At 47.2% G+C, this 13,892-nt stretch overlaps 1 protein-coding gene across 8 annotated transcripts in view; it reads left to right on the forward strand.

The window, feature by feature from the left end:
• The window catches only part of FOXN3 (forkhead box N3), a 379,439-nt gene that overhangs the window by 334,109 nt on the left and 31,438 nt on the right, over positions 1-13,892 (forward strand). For 6 of the 8 annotated variants that reach the window (XM_076003781.1, XM_076003778.1, XM_076003779.1 and 3 more), the window contains one exon: positions 11,238-11,303. The exons of 1 other annotated variant lie outside the window; for it this stretch is intronic. In XM_076003781.1, the coding sequence (XP_075859896.1) occupies positions 11,238-11,303 (66 nt within the window). The remainder of the gene's footprint in view (positions 1-11,237; positions 11,304-13,892) is intronic. One more of the 8 variants, XM_012773976.3, reaches the window with a different exon arrangement.

Raw genomic sequence — 13,892 nt, forward strand, 5'->3', positions numbered from 1 at the left:
CTGGGCACCAAGCTGGCTGTGACTCTCTGCTGGCTGCAGTCTCTGGTTTCGCCATCCCTCCCGGGGTCACCCCTTTCTGGGGATGCTGTCACTGGTGAGCTGTAAAGAGGTGTATTATTTTATTTTCAATTTGTTCTCCTCACCCCGACCCACCTCCTCTGGCTGCAGATGGGTTCTCAGAGTACCCTCTGACCCGTCTTGAAGGGAAATGTTGGCGTCACTCTGGTCGTAGAGAGTCACCATTGTCCCAGAGCCACAGCATCTCACAGCTGCAGAGCTGACATGATGTTAAAGGTTTGGAAAGTCCTGTGGTCCCCCTTCCAGAGGTTTGAGAAGCAGCTTTCTAGTAAAGAAATCGAAAGGCAAAAACCTATTTCAAGGAAGAGATCATCTCAACGGCGTGGTTGTCTATGGCGCAGTGCATTGCGTGGCCCAGCGTGTGGTTCAGCGTGGCAGACGTCTGTGCAGGAAGAGCAGGGCAAGGTTTTGTTCTAACGTGTCTCTCTAGTGACTGTCAACTGTCAGATACGGGACGATCATATCTGGTCCATGGTCTCTTTTGAAGTTCTTGTGAGTCAGCATAAGACGTCCATCTGCAGACAAAGTGAGCCTGTGTGCAGAGTGACCCCTCCAGGTCGTCCCTGCTGGAACATTAGGGAGGGCGACAGTTGAGAGCTGGGCAAGCAGTCGATTTGTGCCTTGAAGCCCTCGTGTCAGGGTTCTGAGTGATATTCGCTCTCACTGACACACCTGCCAGGGTCACTCTGCGATGGAATCTTTGCTTCTGGAAGAGTCTGTGCACATCTACCCAGTTGAAGACAGAGCTAACGAAGATGCCGTGCAAGTGAAAATGTTCAGTTGTCAACACCCACTGCGCTAGAGTGCCCGGTGGGGGCCGGGCCCCCAGGAGCACCCCCGGAGCCGTGGGAGAGTTGGTGCAGGAGTTGGCAGCAGCCCAGAGCCCTGTCCTAGAGGAGGAAGTGGCTTTGGGGTGGGGATTGGGCAGGGGCCCATCTTCCAGTAAGTGAGGAGAAGTGCTGGTCGGGGAAAGCCGGTCGCTGGGGAAGATGACCTTACAGCGCAGGGAGGGGGAAATAGACTGAAGTCCGAGGCGCCAGTGTTCCCTCACCCTCCCTGCCCTGTATTTGCCCAGGGCCCCTGGGGGCTTCCTGGTTCCATCTCTGGCTGCTAGACATGGTGCATCGTCCTTCTCCCCAGACACCAGTGGAGCCAGGCTCTGAGGTTCTCAGGGCTCTCATGGGAGTCCCCGTTTCTGTTCCTGCCCCATGGAAGCCCTCTTAAACCCCAGGCTGACTTCTGTCCCCTCTTGGGTGTTAAGCTCTGGCCGTATCACCGGTCCAAGAAGCCAGGAGCAAGCAGGAAGTGTTCAAAGCAAAAGGCTCCAGAGTCTAGAGGGCTTCAGCATTTATCCCCCTGTCTCCTGCATCCCTCCCAGGGTCCGAGTCCCCTCTGCGACATCCCGATGTCCCCTTGCTCTTGGCTCTCAGTCACAGCATCCCCAGAGAGGGGCGACCCAGCAGGCAGAAGTCAGAGTAAGTAGAGATTAGAGCCAGATGAGATGCAAAGGGGAAGGGACACGAGGGGAACATATACAGTTTCTCAGTTGCATACAAGAAGTTAAAAAAATTTTTTAAAACAAACCGGAAAACCCAGAACCTACCCCAGACAAGCACGATCAGTTTAACAAACCAAACAGAACCCAACAAAAGTAATGGCCCTCTCCTGTGACTCATGGGACAGAAGTCCTAACTTGTTCTGTGTCACCCGTCACCTTTGCCCTGGGCATCAAGTTCTAGAATTTTAGATTCTTCTGTACTCTGTTCTGGCTCACTTGGGTCCTTTCAGTTTGCTCCCAGGCAGCTGCTAGAGAGATTTCCATCACTGGTCAAAGATATTAAAGAAGTAAATGTCCACCACCGGGAAGACTGAGAGTGCCAGATGAAAGAGGTGCTGGGGGTGAACAGCGTCTCACCAAAGGGCTGGAGGCGACGCGTCCGCTCGCTCTGGAGACAGATTGGGAAATGTGACGGCAACGTGACGCAGAGCTCTCTGCCCAGGCGAAGAGGACATTAGAACTAAGGGACTCAGAAGACATCAAAGTTAAAGCGTTTCTTGTTGCCCTGAGAAAACGGAAGCCTGGAAGCGCATCTGCCTGGGGAGTAGTGACGTGCTCCTTTCATTTCTCAAGCAGGGGAGCAGCAGGGCCAGTGATGGGCTGGGAGGGGGCCAGGGCCCCAGAGCAAGCTTCCAGCCCAGCCACCCTAGTGCCGCTTCAGAGGTGGGGGTCTGAGACCCGGGGAGATGGCAGCCCTCGGGGTCACACTCCCCGCCCGGGATGTACTCTGAGCTCAGTGCTTTTCTCCCGGACCCTTTTCCTGGAGTCCCTTTCCCCGTGACATGGCATTAGGGGCAATAGACGGGCAGTGGACGCAAGTTAGAAAGACGCCCCCTGACGGGGGTTGCTGATGCAGATAAAAGTCTTGGTTTACAGAGTTGGTTGTGACACTGCTCCTGAGAGCCGGTAAATTCGTCACTTAGAGTTCACCAGTCACGACTTCCACACCAAGAAGGACCTTAGGAGGTGGGTGACGCGGAGCCTAATGATACCCACAAGTGCACGTTCTGATCATCCATCCTGTTCCTCACCCCCCTGGCTTAGATCATCTTTTGTTCCAACAAACAACGGTTAGTTTCAGCTTGCTTAATTGTTGGTTTTAACTCGCTCATTTGTTTAGAGCTGCAAGAGTTTGGGGTGTTCTTCAACTCATTTTTTTGGTGGTGGGGGAGAAAGGCCACGCTTGGTGTTCTCTGTCTCCCCGTCTCCGACTCTCAGCGTGAAGTTGATGCGTCAGGTCACGACGGGGCGTCCAGCTGTGTGTGAGGTTTTCATTCCCTAAACGCCGCCACTCGAGTCACTTGGGCACCGGGCTCGGTGGCGTCACCTTCTCCCCCGTCCCACTGTGCCGAGAACCCCTTAGATGTCTTCAGTTCATGTCCACAGAGAACCCCATCTCCTGTTTCCAGTCTCACCCCTGCGGCTCCTCACTTCTGGCAACTTCTTTCTTAATAACCTTCATCCAAAGGGGAGGTGGAAGAAATATCCATGACGGGTGGTGTCAGTAGAGCTGACAGCACCCCCGGTCCCGCTGCCTTCGAGATCAGAGGCGGCCGTTCCAGATACCTCCACTGATTGCAACAGAAGCCAAAGGGCAGGACTCGCATACTTCTGTGGTTTCAGAGCAACAAGCGTAGATACCCGATCTCTCTCAACCTACGCGTAGGGATCATGCAAAAAAGGAGAAAAAGAAGACGTCAGCCACAAAGGGAATTTTATATCCATTTGTTTACTCTTGATGTGTTCTGTTTGAGATAATTTGCTTTTCTTGATCGTAGTGCACATGTGTGCTAGTTTAGGATGGGGTTTCTCAGCCTTAGCACCGCTCACCTTTTGGCCTGGCCGTTTTGTGAGGTGGGGCTGTCCTGTACACCCGGGACACTGAGCAGCACCCCGGCTTCTCCCCACGAGATGACAGTGGGACCCTCCTGCCCCACCCAGTCATGCCACTCAAACCTGTTTCTAGGCATTGCCATTCTGTCCGGCTGTGCAGAATCGCCCTGGTTGAGGATCCTGGCATGGTATGCAGGGTGGGCCTAAACGCAGCCACGCAAGTCTACTCAGAACTTTCCCAGGAAACAGGCAGCTTACTGGGAGTTTTTGTTTGTTTGCTGCCTGTTTTCGCCTGCATCTTATCCCCTCGGCCCTAAAAGTTATCCAAGTACTGGTATCCTTCAGTATCCACAGGGGGCTGGTGCCAGGACTCCCTAAGATACCAAAATCCATGGATGCTCAGTCCCTTAAATAAAATGGTGTAGCATTTGCGTGTTCTTCTCTATTAAGTACTTTAAATCATCTCTAGGTTACTTATAATACCTAAGGCAATGTAAATGCCATGTAAATATTGTTCAGGGAATAACGACAAGAAAAAGTAGTACAGTAGGTGCAAGCATTGTAGACCCAGCTACGTAGCATACGCTCCAGCAACAAAACAACGTTTTCTGGACATTTTTTTCCTAGTATTTTTGGTTCCACAGTTGGTCGGATCCAAGAATGTAGAGGCTATGGATATGGAGGGCAGACTGTATTTTCTTTCTCCGTTTTTAGGAATTAACCAGATACTCTCAGATGTGTCACTTTCACATAGAGTTACAGAAATTAGATAAAAGCATTACAAAGCAAAGACCTCTAGTAAAGTTATAGAAGATAAAGAATTTCTGGGGAGCACTAGTCTTTCTCGATGGGCTGCTTTGGATGGCATTCGCAGACCCTTGGTTTACCAAACCCAAGTGGTTCTTCACCTTGCCTTTGTTTCAGAACCCCCATGAGGTTTTACAAACCCCAGTGTCGCCTAGCATGGGGTTGGGCGTTTGGTTTCCGGGTGTCCCTGTGGGATTTCACTGCACATCTGGAGGCTCATGCCCTGGTGGTCATTGGATACTTCTTTCCCCAGCTGGGTGCCGAGCCTCAGGCAGCCAGATTCACCCAAGCAGCAGACTAGACGAGCTGTCCATCCGCTCGTTGGGTAACTACCTCGCAGGCCCTGTGTTCCAGGCACTGTTCTGGGTGCTGGGGGACACGGCAGCGAGCACAGCCAGCAAGGAGCGGGCCCTCTAGTGGAGAATGTGAGAGAGAAATGAGCACCTTAGTGCATGTATCTGACCGAGCACGCGTCTGTGTTGCTTATACCTGATTGTCTCTGTGCAAGTGTGTGTCATACGTTATTTGGTAGTTTTTGTTTGTTTTGCTCATTTACGGAGGTTTCATCCTCATCTGAGCCACTTCAGATGTGTGTAGGGGGACGGTGGGGGGTGGAAAGCAGGGGGAGAGGGCGACATACGTTAGCCCTGTGGAAAATTAAATGATTTTTTAGAAGGTAATGGTTGTTAATTCCAGGCTTTCCACATGGGAAATGTTTCGTTGCTGTCATTTTGCTAGCTCAGTCACTGCAGGGATGCCAAGGATAGCGCTCAGATTTTTGCAGCGGGTCTGCGGCCGTGAGGATTGCACGAGGGGCTTCCTGTTGGCCTTCCTAGTCTTCGTTTGTTAAAACAGATGGCCTCTCCAAGTCACTTCCCTCTGGCACCAAGTCCCAGAGGAAGGGGAGTGAACACAGACAACAGCCACACCAGGAACCCACAAAATGCGCACGCCAGGCTGTAGGGATTGCTCTGAAGTGGCCCTGGCAGGTACCCATGAGGGCAGGTCGCAGGTTTCCACGGCCAATGCTAGGATTGTTTGCTGCCCTCAGAGGCTTTGGAACAGATGCCCCGCTTGGCAGGTGCTCCTTGGAGTCCGTGGTCCTGGCAGCCACAGTCAGAAAGGGAGAAAGAAGTCAAGGGACATTAGAGGTAGAACAAGGAATTATGGAGAAAGGGATGAAAAACTGAACTGGCTCCTCCCAAGTCTGCAGCCGCCACCACCTACCATTTTAAAATGAGCGAACTCGGGCCCAGCACATTGAAAGGAAAGTCACATGTTAATTAGCACCGGCCCAGGACATAAACCCAGGAATCCTCACGCCTGGTCTAGTGCTCTTCCCATCCAATCCACAGGGGGAAAATCCTCCTCTACCCACGTCCAAAAGGAACCGTCTGCACATTTTGGGGGAAATGAGGCTCAATATTTTTCTTAATCCAAACAGCTGGACCATTGATTCAGGAAGCTCGGTCACCTGTTTCTCTCACTGTAGCGTAATAACATTGTGTGTGTACATTCAAGGGAAGAGGATTTGAAAACGTCTTTAAGATGTGTGACCGCTTTTCAGTCTTGTACTCCAGAGAAAGGCAATGTGATAAGACAACTGCATTAAAGATGAAAATTGAAATGGGCTGCTGGGAACCAGTCCAGAGGAGAAGTAATATTTGTTACTGAAGCATGAGCAAAGGAAGATTTTTTTTTTTTTTATTTTAATATGGGATTTGAGATTGGCTCAGTTTGGATGATGGTCATGGCTCTATTAAGCACCGTGACAGCCTGCTTGGTGTTATACTGAATTAACCAGCAGTGATTTTGGGTTCCTGTTTTGGGATACAGAATAAGGTACCTTTGGGAGGACCCTCTCCATTTGAAAATAAAACAGGTGGTGCCTCCTTATTTGCTGCACCCTCTGCCTCATTCTGCTTCCTGCCCATTGGATCTTCATTCCTCAGAAGAGTTCCTGGCCCGACTGTCTACCTCTTATGTAGATAAGACAATCCCCGTGGCTCCCCTCCTGAGATCCTGACCCAGGCCGTTTATCTTCAGAATCAGCTATGCCTCTAGAGCAGACCCGTTCATCTCCTATGTCTGAGACACCCACTCAGTCCCCTAAAATGCCTCTAGCCCCAAAGCTCCAAAACAAGTATCCTTGATTAAAAATATCCTGCCACAAAAGGGTGCATCCATCAGAAAGTCTCTCTGCTGCCTAAAGCAGTAAACCCACCACTCGTCTCTCCTGACTGCAGAGAATTTAGAGTTTTCTAGGGAGACCCACAGTCTGCTCATGCAAGAGAGCATCTTACCCAAAGTGACAAGTGGGGGTGGACCCCAGAGAGAGCAAGAGCTGGGAGCAGGCATGGGAGGGAGAGAGTGGGGCCGGCCTGGGTCCTCATGGGGAGGGGCGGAGTGGGGGTGCAGGAGGGAGGGGGTCTGGATGAGGGGCAGGAGTATCCTCAGAGGCGGTGTCTGTGGGGAGGAGCAGTGTGTTTGGCAGAGGTTACATAATCAGCTCAGATGCTTTCTTTCTGCCTTCTGGTAGAAAATGGAATGCATGTGCAAATGGTGTGGCGTGTTTTTATGCCCCAAAAATTCACCATAGAAAAACTTCAGATAATGTATACTGATGTGAAAGGTTGCTGAGATAGCTTACTAAGAGAAAAAATTTTTTTACAAGTTGCAGAAAGCTATTTTCCACATATACCCATTTTTTTAAAAAATAGATGCATGCGCCTGAGTAAATATATGTGTTGGTATTTCAATGAATATATATAAGTGCTTATTTTGACAATTTCTAGACATATACAAGAAAATATGAGTCTGGGAGTGGATCTGTGGGGAAGGCATTTATTTCTTAAATTATATCCACCTAATGTATTTTTTTTTATAGTGAGTACACATTACTTTCATGGTTTTTTAAAAGGGGGGAAAACTTAGGCATTTTAATAATAGATAAGAAAAGCATCTTAAGTATAACTGTAGCATCTCTTTGGAGATGAGAGATGGAAGGTTACTGGCTCCGAAGACTGAAGCACACACAGGGGGTCAGAGTGTGACAAGCAGACATTTCTCCATGGAAACATGCCTGACTAAGGCTTCTCTTGGGCTGCCTGGTGTTCACACCAGGAGCCAGTCAAAATCCTACTGGTATTGATATCTATAATTCTAGGAGGTCTTTGCCTAGACAGCTTACTAAATGAGGAAAGAGGTCTGGTTAATTACTAACATTTTCATTTACCTGTAAATCTGGGTAGTGAACCTGGAAAACATTATAGTACACTAATAAATGAAAACTAAAAACAGTATCACTTAGGAGAAAATCTTTGCAACTTTGGGAAAAGCTGAGATATCTTACAAAAGACATTCAGCTATACAAGAAGAAATTGGTATATTGGACCTCATAAAAATTAAAGACTTCTACTTATTCATAGTTACTATTAAAAACCCGAATAGGTAAGCCCTGGACTGAGAAAAAATACATCTTACACAGGACTTATATTCAGAATATTTATAAAAAACTTAGAACTTAATTAATAAGTTGAAACACCCAATTAAAAGATGGGCAAAAACAGGAGTTTGAGGTTGCAGTAAGCAATGATTGCACCACTGTACTCTAGCCTGGGCAATACAGCAAGACCTTGTCCCCTCCACAAAAAAAAAAAAAAAAAAAGGGGGCAAACGACTTGAACAGACTTTTCACATAAGATATGCAAATGACCAGTAAGCACATGAAAAGATGCTCACATTATTTGTCATTAGAGAAATAGAATTGAAAACCACAATGACTATCACTACACATCTACTGCATGGCTAAAATTTTAGAAGATTAACGATTTCAAGTGTTGGCAAAAATACAAAGCGACTGAAACTCTCATACATGGTACATCCTCTTTGGGAAACAGTTTAGCAATTCCCTATAAAGTTAAAAATATATTTACCAGTGATTACCCAAGAGGACTGAAAACGCATGTTCACAAGACCGGTACAAAAGTTCAAGCAGCTTTTTTTATAATATCCAAAACTGGAAGCAATCCAAATGCCGATCTACAGGTGAATGGATAGATTATGGTACATCCATTCAGTGGAATACAATGCAATCATAGCTATAAAGAATGAACTACTGATACCACATCACGGATGAATAACAAAGCAAATCAGTGGTTGCCCAGCCCTGGGTGGGAGTTGGGGATATATCTGCAAAGGGACTTGCAGAAACTTTGGAGTGACGGGAGTCTGTGCCTTGGTTGCAGTGTTTACCTTGATTATGCTAGTGGTAACACTGGTGTAAAAATTTGCCAGAACTCATCAAACTCTACACTTGAAAAGGGCACATTTTATTGTATGTACATTATTCCTCAATAAAGTATATCTTTGAAAGGATGGCGCCCACTGTCCCCCTGGGGAAGGACCGGCGCTGGAGTGTGCCAGTGTGCATAAACACGTAATTGCAGTTCACATTTTCTCCTACCGTTTGCAGTTCTTGTGTTTGCCGGTTCGATTGCCAAGATGTCAAGAAGGGAGAATCCCAAGCCTTGCTCTCTGCTCCATTCTGCCCACAGGGCTACTTATTCAGGAACTGATGCTTTCGGAGTAGAGCGAGGGGCTGCAGGAATGCATTCTGAAAGCAATGATGAGAAGGCTGGGTGTTGTGCCTGCCCAAAAGGCCTGGAGACCAGCCCGAGCTCCGTGATAGCATCAGAATTTTTATCCGTGGAGGCAGCAGGCAGGGCAAATCTGGTTAGAAGGAAAGACTGGTGGACTTGTCCTTCAGCATCTTTGTTTTGTTTCACAGTTTATGTGTTTATTCGGCTTGGGTAGGGGTGAAGTTCATGGTTGGATGTTCTGTGGCTCCAAAGCATCCCCCACCCCACCCCCACTGCATCTTGTGGCTGCCCCACTTAAGTTCTTCTAGATTTTTGAGTGTTGATGCTACATTCTTCCTTTAAAGTTCTCTTTCTCGTCCTTCTTTTAAATTTTCTGGCAAAATAACTAGGAAAAGACTCCTGACTTTTTACCTGTGTTTGCTCTTGTCCTGGCCCCAGCAAGCGTCCTGGTCACTCAGAAAAACTCTGGGTACGTGTCACCTGGAGAAGTGGGGACCATCTAGCCAGGCCGACCACCTGTAGTGCTCGCAGTCTGAGAGCTGGCAAAGAATCTTTGCTTGGCGAGAAGAAATAGTGTGTTTTCTCGGTTGCTCCCTGAGCAAGGAAAAGGCCCTTTGCAAAAGGAGAAGTAGAAAGGAAAGGCTCAGAGTCCCGACAGCACCTCTGGGAACTGCTGACCCCCGTGGCTTGTGGGTGACAGCAACGATGCTGAGACTGAGAGTCCCCGCTTCCTGGCAACGGGCCCTGTAGGAAGAACAAGGGGTAGGGGGAACCCCAGGAGCAGTGAGGAAAACTTGAAGTTTTTCAGTTAATCATTCAACTAATATATACTAATATACCAGTGGGGAATGATGACTATTGTAGAAATATCACCCCAGGAGTTGCCAAATAAGTTAATTTACCTGTTTCTGAGACATATACTTATTAAAATAAACTTTTACTCCATTGTGGAGTGTAAATAACAGGCCTCCTGCAGGCAAGACAGAAAAAAAGAAAACCTGCAGAGTCAAGTTCTTTTACTTTTTTCCTTTTTGAGACCTTGTCTTCTGGAAACAGCATCATCCATATTATTAATCGCTTGTGGGCCTTTATGCTGCATCACATTACTCCCTTGGAATTAAACTGCACATATAAAGTATGAAAAATGTACTTTTTTAAACAGTAAAGAAGTAATTTTCTAGCATAATACCCAAAATAAAGTGCCATGGAGCCATTAGTAGTAAATTGAATTTTTTGGTATGTAATTTGTACAAAAACTGACAAGTGCGAGCCCCCCCTCCCCCATCATTAGTCACTGGGTTTAGCGGACAGAGAGGCAGTAATCTGCAAGGGGAGGCATTTTGATGTCGACTTCAATTGCACACTTCATTTATTTGGACAGGGCACAGGCGGCAGCTTCTGTCACGCGGCATCACCGCACTATTAGTGAATTTCGCCCCAGGGCAGCTGGGACGCTGCGCTGGGGCAGATGTTCTTTTCAGCCTATTCAGTGACCATTCTTGGGGGTTGTTTACCGTTGCCATGGTGACCTTCATTTCCATAGCAGCAGCGCTGCTGTTTCTCAGAGGAAAATGAATTTAGTTATAAAGGGATAATATTTTTCTCTGTCTCTATATAACCTGCCATCTGTCAACTGGTGGATCAGTAAGGATTCAGAAACCTATTAAGAATTACAGCAATGAAGTGATGAGTATTTTTTTTCCCCGGCCATATTAAAAACAATAATAGACGTGGAAGCAGACATTGTACCCTCAACATCAGAACTTTAATTTTTTTCTTTATATTTTAAGTGCTTTTTAAACTAAAAAAAAAAAAACACCTTCATCACCACCACCACCACTGCTGCAATCATAGAACCTCATAAAACACAGTTTACATTCAGCCGACAAATGGAAATGACCAAATGTCTTGTTTGTATCTCACTAGATGCAGGTGTATTTAGTGCTTTCTCTTCTTGGCGCTGTGAGCTTTCCTCAGTTCATTAAAGATCCCTGTGGCTGAAATTCCTATTGTCACCGACTTTCCTGCTCCTCACCCTAGGGTAAAAGCTGTAGGGGTGCAGAGATCAGCAACTTATCAGCAACATACAGTGCAAATTATGAAATTAACAAAACGAGAAGAGACCGTGCTTGTCTGATGAAAAACTCACTAACGTGCCCCTCAGATCTCATTCTGGAATGCCTTTTCTTCCTCTCAAATCCAAATAGGAAGAAAGTCACCTTTGGGATAGCTCATCTGGTTTCTGGATTTTTTTTTCTTTTCTCTGTTGCATTCAGAAACTGTAACTTACAGGGGGAAAAACACACACACACACACCAGCCCCGTTGTAAATAATGTTATTTATTGGTTGATTTTTCCAGATCCTGACATTGATGCTGCCAGTGCCATGATGCTTTTGAATACTCCCCCTGAGATACAAGCAGGTTGTGAGTAGATATTTCTATAGCCTACAGCACCATAGTTTGTGAACTTAACCTTCTCATTTATACATCAGGTCATAGGAAGAACTAATGCTCAAGTAGAACTCCCCTTCTAGAATCACTTTAAAAACTACACAAATGCATGATTACATGCATATGCATATCAACACGCATTCATGCATATGTATGAAGGAATGCATAGGTGTGTTTCCAAGATGAGAAAGTTCTAATATCATTGCAGGGCTTCAGACTTGGGGGAAGGGAAGCAGGCCCTATAATGAGTCCCAGTGGAGAGACCTCCTTTTCTCCTACAGGAATTGTTTCTGTGAGTTCATAGTTTCTGCTAGAAGAGGCTATGTGGGGCCAGCTTAACTGAAATGGGGCCGAGCAGTATCCATTTTTAGAAAATTTTTTCCCCTTCTGGGACCTCATTAATACCAGGCTGCCATTTTGGAAGAGAAGTGTAGGGAGGAAGGCCTGCCAGCCCCTGCGATAGCCATTAGATGAAACCGGGGTACCCCTGTGTCTTCTCCGCCCAGACCCCCAGGCTGCCATAGATAGGGGGCGGGGCTCCCACCCTCACCTTCTGTTGGCCGGTGGGCAGTGTCAAGTTTGCGACAGCTCTTTTCTTTACTTGGACTTCTTCCATCCACCACCTGATTTTTTCCTCACGTCTGGAGCTAGCCTACTGTGGTTTTAGAAAGGTCTCCTTCCCCAGGGATGAGAAATGATCTTCAACAAAGATACCTGTCCCTGCTTCCTCCCAACTTGAGATTAGTGCCTAGACCCATATCCCACACCCAGCCAGGACCCTGTTGAGCAGACAGCGAGTCCACCCAAGTCTTCTCAGCTTGATTTCAGGACATTGCTGTGTTAACAGCCTCTTATTGAGGAAACACACTGGTGGTCTAGAGAGGGTGACATGAAGTGGTACATGTCACCATGCCACCATCACTAGGGGGCTGGACCTTCAGCTGGTTTGGGGCTCTGGCTCTCCGAGGGCTGTGTGGCCTCCTGAGCAATGGGAATTCCTCGCTTTTGGAGATGATCCTATTTTCCGCAGGAAAACATCCATGCTCAGACCCACAACAGGTGTCTTTTGTCAGTAATGGACTGACACGGAGGTCCACACTATCCTTCATTCCCCGACCCCTGCTTGTCCCAGTCTTCCTGACAGCTTTGGGAAATTTGACTCCATCCTTTCTTATTTGTTCCTTTTTTAAAAGACCCAAGAGATGCAGCCAAACATTCTCAGGAAGATTTATTTCTCTGCCTGGAGCTGCCATTACCTGCTCCTAATGGTATAGAATCTTCATTCTTTCTCTTCGCTAAACTGAGATTGCCAGCACTCGAAATGTTAGGCTGCCCACACCTGTGACAGGCAGACTCCACTGCTAAGCAGATGGGTCACTGGTACAGTGTTGCAACTAGCACTTAACCTGGAACGTGGTTTTTTAATGATGTTTTAAGTTTCAGAGAAATATATACATATTTTTTTAACATCTCCATTCCTAGAGGTGTGGCAGGAAAGGTACAGACCAGATTGTAATCAAGTTACAAGGGTTTCTAAAATTAAGTTGCATAACTCATCACGGCGGAAAGAGACTGATTTCATCAGAGCCGCGTAAGATCGGAGCACCTTCCTTTGCACCCAGCCACTGTACACGGTGATCGTTAGTTTAAAAAAAAAAAAAAATACTTCTGATGAACTGGTTACTGGGGTTCAGGAGGAAAATGGAGTTTATGGGAAAGGCAAGGAGATTGATCGATCGTTGAGAGATCCTTAGCATCTTCCATAAAAGTCCATTATTACTGGATTCTTGACTGCAGGTAGAAAAGAAAAAGGGTCACTCCCCTTAGTCGCCAGGTTAGTTTTTAATGCTCTCATGGCTACATGAACTTCTCCCCTCTCCGTCACTATAACACTCAAAACTGTAAATAATTCTTTTCCCCAAGGTATCCATAGCCCTTTTTATATTGAAATGCCAAATTTGAGTTTTAAGAACTCAGTGTTCATGGTTTGAAGCTGTAGGATCACTTTTAGAAGGCTATCCCTGCTGCACGAGAAATTCAGTCACAGTCTTCTTGAAGGCCCCAGGCTAAGGGGGGGCCCCAAGGCCCTGGAAGGAAAGAACCAGGGTGCCTACAGAAGTTGCAGAAGGGGACACTCGGGGACAGGAGCAGCAGGGAAATAAATGTAAAGACTGGGTAGAGAGGGTAGGGATGCCAGGTTTGCATTCACCTTCCCATTTGACCCCCAGCCCTTGTGTTAATAACAATTCCCTGGAGGTTGAGTGCAAGCATAGTCAATGAGCAGGTCGTAAAGCCCCTCGGGATTGGAGCATGCGTAGGAAGGGCGTGAAGATGCATCGAGGGTCTTGCTCTGTGCCCCTGGAAGCCAGGTGGCCCATCGTCCCAATACACAGCCAGAGGTATGTATCTCCGGCTCGGGCCGCTGCTTTCCGCTAGCTCTTCCTTGCTCCACTCTGCCTCCTCCCGGCCCCACACACATGCCTTCATTTTCATCTTGCATCACATAATGTTTCTTGCCTTGGGAGTTGAGGCGATATTTTGCCTTCTTAAGGGAGAAGCATT

Source organism: Microcebus murinus, chromosome 6 (genome assembly GCF_040939455.1).
Source record: "Microcebus murinus isolate Inina chromosome 6, M.murinus_Inina_mat1.0, whole genome shotgun sequence".
Lineage (NCBI taxonomy): Eukaryota > Metazoa > Chordata > Mammalia > Primates > Cheirogaleidae > Microcebus > Microcebus murinus.